Source organism: Echinops telfairi, unplaced genomic scaffold, assembly GCF_000313985.2.
Source record: "Echinops telfairi isolate 266 unplaced genomic scaffold, ASM31398v2 ScPeMD7_5167;HRSCAF=5991, whole genome shotgun sequence".
Taxonomy (NCBI): Eukaryota; Metazoa; Chordata; class Mammalia; order Afrosoricida; family Tenrecidae; genus Echinops; species Echinops telfairi.
The window spans coordinates 4001104-4007893 of NW_022109066.1; the positions used below are offsets into that span (position 1 = coordinate 4001104).

The 6790-nt window shown below is 49.7% G+C and overlaps 1 protein-coding gene across 1 annotated transcript in view; it reads right to left on the reverse strand.

The window, feature by feature from the left end:
* The window catches only part of LOC101662846 (glutamate receptor ionotropic, kainate 4), a 234021-nt gene that overhangs the window by 125738 nt on the left and 101493 nt on the right, over positions 1-6790 (reverse strand). Inside the window, exon 6 of the mRNA XM_004716267.2 lies at positions 5949-6110. Coding sequence (XP_004716324.2) covers positions 5949-6110 — 162 coding nt within the window. The remainder of the gene's footprint in view (positions 1-5948; positions 6111-6790) is intronic.

Genomic DNA, 6790 nt, shown 5'->3' on the forward strand with positions numbered 1-6790 from the left:
GCGCCGGAAGTTCCCTCCCCGCTCAGCCACGCCCTCTCGGTGCCGGAAGCGCCGCCATCTTGAACGCTGGAGGCCGGACACGTCTGCAAGGAAGGAAGGAGAGGGGCATTCTCCCCCCAGTGGAGGGGCAGGAGGCTGGGAGGGAAGCCGGCTAAGGGGGCAGGAACAAGCAGAGCGGAGCTGGGTGGGGAGAGGGGGAGGGGACCGGAAGTAGAAGAGAAGGGCTGGAAGGAGCGAAGGTCTCCACTGAGCAAGGAGGGGCTGAGCACAGCCCTTCTAGAGCGTGAAGGAGGGGACAAAACCTGACTGCTGCCCGGAACGGAGGACCGTTCGCCTGCCAGCTGCCGGCACCCACCAGAGCTGGTGTGTGTGCTGGGCATTCAGGCCCCCCAAAGAGGCAGAGAGGCGCCACTCTTCGGAAGTCGTGAGGAGTCTGGATATGGTCACCGCCGCCAGCCTCCTTTCCCCCCTGCGTTGTGAGGCTTGAGCAACCCCGCGGAGGCCTCGGAGACAATGGCAGGAAGCTTCCGGGACTGCGAGGCAGGCTCTGATGCCAGCGCAGACCGTGCTCAGCCTCCTGACCTCTGGGAGACCCTCTGCGCCTATGTGCCTCAGTTTCCTCATCTCTTGAGAGGTGGAGCAGGACTTAACTGTTCACGTGACACAAGGATGCCGGGAGGAAGAAAAAGAGGTCAAGGTGGCCCGTGCTCCAGCATCCTTTGGCTCGGTACTCATGTGAGCCCAGCTGGAACGGGCGCCCGTGACCCTCAGCAACAGAGCAAAAAAGTCAACGATCTTTGGTCAAAAAAAAAAAAAAGGACTGAAGTAGAACCAGGTTCTGTGACCCAATACACGTTTCGCCCTCTCGAACCAGTGCTAGGCCAAAGCTTCACATTCAATTCCGCCCATTGGTCATCCAGGAATAGCCTGGAGTTAGCCTACCCCCAGAACTCAGGGAGCCTCCAGAGAATGTTCCCACTCACCAAAGACGAAAGTGAAGGTCAGGGTTTTTATTCTTCGACCCTCCCCGGCCCAGAGCGCTGCTTCCTGTAATAAGACATCGTACCCCGAGTACCCGAGTAGATTATCCCAGGGCCTCACTGCTCCCCTGATGCCTTTACGTCCCTCAGTGTCTAGCCACTGTACCTGCGCAGTATTTGCTGCCCTTCCTCCGGGAAATCCCCCTGACCTCTCTAGAAGAACTCAGGGTCTTCCCTCTGCTTCCCAGAGGTGCCCGCCTCTAAGTGTGACCCTCCCAGAGGCTGAGGCGGATCTTCTTTCACCTAGTGGGCACCCGGAAGACGAAGTCTTGCCCCTTCTTTCCTGTGAAAAACTGCCTGAGGTTCCCCGGCCAGCACCCTTTCCTTGTTGCCTTTCTTATATTCAAACCCTTTGCCTCTGGCCTTTGCCTTTTTTCCCTTCGGAAGGGCTGGGTGGCATTTTCTCACTTCCTGACTGAGTTCTGTGTGTGAGGTGGCAAAATGAAGTGGTGGTAACAGTGTATCTGCTCTCAGACTAAGATGCCTTGCATCAGTGTCCATTTGCTTTGCTCTCCTTTCACCACCACCATCGGAGAACAACCACCCGGCTAGCTGTGGGCCAGAGGCCCGGACAGTCTGCAGCAACTAACTGGCCGCATCTGTTGAGAGAGCCCAGCCCCATCACTGGAGTTGCCCAGTGAAGTCATTTGGAAGAGTCAAGTCCTAGCGCACTCTCCGAATCCCTGGGGTGTGTAAATAGGTCACCCATTTGGCTGCTAACTGAAACACTGGCAGACTGAGTCCTCCTAGAGGCACCTTGATAGAAAGGCCTGGCTATCTATTCCAAAAGCTGATCACTGAACGCCGTGTGGACCACACTTCTACTCCTGACACATTGGGGCAGCAAGCATGGACATGACTCAAGTGCACGTGGTTGGCTGACCCTCAGATGCATACGCTGAAGGAATGCTCGCTGCTGTAGGCTAATGAGATGTTAAGGCTGTTTGGTACACCACTTTTTCTAACTAACAGCGACTGACTTACTTGCTAATGTCTACTTTATGTAGACAATGGGCTCAACTATATAAGAACAACTGTGAGGAAAGGCCAGTGTTTCCTTCTGTTGTACACAGGGTCCAGTGGGTCAGAACTGGCTCATTGGCACCTAATAATAACAGCAGCTCATGGATGCTAATGCCTGGCATGCGGATATGAAACAAGTTTATGTGATAGACAGTGGTGAACTGAAGATAGAATCAAATCTTGCTTGATCTTTACAAAAGTTCTCTAAGATGGTCAAATGCAAGTAGCCGAGTTACACAGAAGGAGAATCTGAGGCCCAGAGGGACTAAATAATAACTGAGATAGATTAGGTAAGAGATTGGATTCTCTTACCCCCATTTTTCAAGTTCAGATGTCTTTGAAGAATTGCCCCAAGCTAACACATATGGGCTTAATCACACCCACAGCCAGTTAACATTTTAATGTGTGGCATTTTGCAATAGCCAGCATCATTTTCAATTTTCTTCCCCTCCTGCAAGGATAATGTGTTGTTCTCCCCTGTAAGAACCACGTGTTTTGTTTCCATACCCGTGCTCTAGGGCATTGACCCATTTGGTCAACTTACACTAGTCAGAGGAGCAGAGGAGACACCTGTGACCGCGTGTTGAACCTCAGAGCAAAGACCACCCAGGCAGAGGACTCAGACCTGTGGAACTAGCTGCCCAGTGCATGTGATGACAGTCTACCCAGCAGCTTTTACTTCAGATCCATTTTTGTTCACCCAATTCCTATAACCCATCCTTTGTCAGGTACTTCTCTCTAATAAATGTTCTTGCTTGCACCATTAGCTTGGTCCCTCACTAGGCCAGGGAAAGAGAATCATCTGTCGGGCAGCCCTGCAACACCATCTAAGTTCACACAGCAACAACACAACAAGGTCAGAATTTGAATCCAGGTCTCCTGTCCCCACGACCAGCGTTCTTTCCAACCCTCATGACCACTGCCAGGACTAGCCCTGAAGCCAGGTGACAGGGGCTACTGACCTTTGTGTCGGACCTGTATAGGTATCAAGGGCCTCTCTTTGGTCTGCTCAGGCTCAATGCAGAGAGAGCATGGATGGAAGTGCTGGGCCCTGAGGGAAAAACTGGCCATGTAGCATGGGGACCTCTTATTTCACGAGGCCACACTTGGCAACTGGCCTCAGGTTAGGGTTGCTCCTGGAGGAGGCAGATTTTTTTTTTCCTTTCCTATTTTTATGTTGTGAGGCTTTCGCGTTATGAGCACCTCATTAGAAAACTAGAGTGACGATCGCAAGAACTGCAGATTCTGACTCCCGTGAGTGCAGGGCTTGTATTCCTGCTGGGGGTGGGGGGGGGTGGAGTGAGGCTGATCTCACACATGACACTGCGCTTGGGGATGTGCCTCCCTCTCCTTGAGCCTCCCCCTAACAGGGATGAGGATCCACTCACTTCGGGTATCTCCACTAAATCCATCCTGTGAATTCTTACCTTGTCCAGATCTACAGGAACTTGTTGGGACTCACTCCCTAAGCCTTCTAGAGAACTATTGTTCAAATCCTGCTGGCTGCTCTTGTCCAGGACACCCAGTCAAAGCTGGAGCTCGGATCCCTCCTTCCTATGGCTTCCACCAGGCTCCATAATTAGAATGGCACTGAGTTTGGTGAGCGGTCACTTGGTCCATGTCCCTGCCTTCAATAGACTTGTCCCTGGGTTGCTATGTTGGCTAATGATATAGCATGGATGCTGATGTGCAGACCTGCCCTTATCTCTAAAGATGTCACATCAAAGACAGGTATCACCCCTGTTTTAAAAGCTACCAGAGAATTTCCCATTTCGGGAAGGTATCCATTCCAGCAGCCCAATCCTATTTCTATTTCCTTGGTCCAATTCTTTTCCATTTCTCTTTCTTCATAACTCATCATTTGACCTGACTTACATGTTCATTCAACAAATACCTAATTAAGTACTTCCATTTTCCCAGGCTCAATTGCAGTACAGTGTGACAAGAAGCTGAAGGATGATCCCAGAGCATGGCAAAATAGTGTAGTAGTTAAAAGTATGAGCTGTAAAGACATAAGGCCTGACAACACATTCCACAAAGACAGTGTGCTACATCCAGCTTTGGTGAGTAGCTATTGGGGTCTTAAAAGCACATGAGCAGCCATCTAAGGTGCAGCTCTCCCTATCCAGCAGAAGGAAGAGTGAAGCAAATTGAAGATACGAGGAAACAATTAGTTCAATAAACTAATGGACCATGTGAACATCAGCCTCCAGGACCTTGAAATCAGAAGAACTAGATGGTGCCTGGCTACCACTACCAACTGCTCTGCAGAGGATCATTTTAAAGTGGGAAGAAAAAGTAGAACAAAAGTCAAGATCATTAAAGATACCAGGCTTATTGGTTGGACTGAGACTGGTGGAACCTCAGAGACGGTGACCATTAGTCACTTTTAAGGTCTGGAAATGAACTCACCCTATAGCTCAACTTTCAGCCAGACAACAGACAGATCTATAAGGGGAACAATAACACTAGTGAGGTATGCACACCTTAGAATAATCACCCATTTGAGATTAAGGGGGCAACATTGGACCAAGGACCAAAGTTCAGAAGGTTCAGGAGAGAAGGAAGGTTGGAGGCAGGAATCACAGGAAGGAGGTGGAATGAGTAGTGTTGCACTGAGGGGTTTGCAATGAATGAAATGAAGCAACATGTGTATAAATTGCTGACTGTAAAACTGATCATCTGTTCTGTACACTTCACCCAACTCACAATAAAAAGTAAGGAGACAACAGCAACAACAACCAATTTGCTCATAAATTTTCACCCAAATTACAATTTTAAAAAGCCCAACGCATAAAGAGATAAATAATTCCGAGGTTTAAGAGCAAAAAACAAAAAGCTATATGGCCTGGGTTCTGGTCCTAATTTCTCCAAACACTCATTGTGTGACCATGGCAATGTATTTAACTTCTCTGGGTCTCAGTTTTACCATCTGTAAAGTGGAGGCGCTGGTAGTAGTTATCTCCATTGGTTGTTATAGGCATCACATGAACTTCCTTAGGGCATTGCATGTTTTTTTTTTTGGGGGGGGTGGGTTCCTCACATGTAATGATGTATGTAACATGGTTAGGCCAGTGCCTGGAGAGGAAGCAGTCTCCATGAACAGTGTGTCTTGACTTTTCTCCCGCCCTGGTGAAGGAGACAGAGGGAAGTCACAAAGTCATGGTTTCCTGAGAGCGTGGCTTTTAATGAAAGGATCCAGGTGGGCATACTCAAGCTGTCCTACAGAGTAAACTCATGAGCGCATGGCCTGGGAAATGCTGGTTTCCATCACACACACACAGCAGGGAAGCAAGCACAGAGAGGAAGACTGACCACGGATGGAAGCAGCATAGGAAACCTCTCCGCTGAGCTGCTCCCTCACAGTGGAATGGGAAACACACTGGACCAGGAGTCTGGAAGCTAGAAGACTAGTTTCACCCTGAAAACCTTTGAGCAAGACCCTTCTCCCTCCAATCCCCAGTCTGGACTTCAGTTTCTTTATAAGAAAATTAGAGAGTAGATCTTCCAATAGCTCTATCTAACTATAAGATTCTGGGGTGCTAACCTAAGGCAGTTCTCAGCAACAGCATTACTGGGAGGTCAGAAACCAGAGACACACAGGCATCACTCAGTGACAACCCACTGACTCCATGCCACGTGCCCTGCTGTATCCTTGGCATAGCTTGCTGTTCTACAACACTTCTGTTCTACTCTATTTGAGCAGGGACTGGCAGAGAGGAGCACAATGGCCCTGAGCATGTCAACAGTCCTGAGATGGCACAGGACTGGGTAATGTTTTGCTATGTTGTACACAGGTCACCATGGAGTTCAACTATTGGCCTGCAGAGAGGTGTGTCCAGGGAGAGGAAAGGGCAAAAGGGTGGAGCTCTGGTGGGCACTTACCGCAGGCCCAGTGAAGGGCACATGGTCACAGTTCTCCTGCCATGACTGGTTGAGGCTCTGGGAAAACTCTTGGAAGAAAGCATGGGACTGGTTGAAAATGGAAAATCCCAGGATGTTGACACGATCATCCACAAGGCTGTCCATTCTCTGGAGGGAGAACTCCTAGAACAACCCAGCAATCAGAAACAGAACAGAGTTAAGGAGGGAAGAAGTGCAGGGATGAACTTTGCTGAAGCACCTTTAGGTATTTCAAGTTACTCAGATGACCACCTACCCGGTGCCAGGTATCTTCCTGGCACGAGGGGTGTGGATATCACTAAGAGTGGGAGCGTGCAGTGTCCCGGGGAGAACAAGATAAATACATAGAATGATCCCCACAATGGTATTCCAAGGTGGAGCCAAGATTGTGTCCAAGATGGGACACTCGTGCTGGAACCTGAGGAGTAAATCAGTGTTCTCTGGGTAGAAAATATGAATGGAGAAAGGCTATGCCAGGTCAAAGTCAGCATGCCTGCTAAGGCACAGGGGTGAGAACGCACTCAGAGCTCCCAGTGTGACTTTGATGGAAGTCCTGCTCAACAGAGTGAAGTCTACAGAATACCTGTCCTAAGAATCACTCGGGTTTTGGGGTGGGAAAGGGGCAGGGGAGCAATTATAGCATGCCTTCCGCCTCCAGTTGAGTCTGGAATCTCTGGGACTAAAGCCTGGGAAATGGGCTAATGAAAACCCTATGGTCCACGCTAGAACACTGTCTGATAGCATGCTGGAAGATGAGCCCCTAAGTTGGACCCAAACTCACTGCCATTGAGTTGATGCCGACTCAATAGGGACCCTGCAGCCCA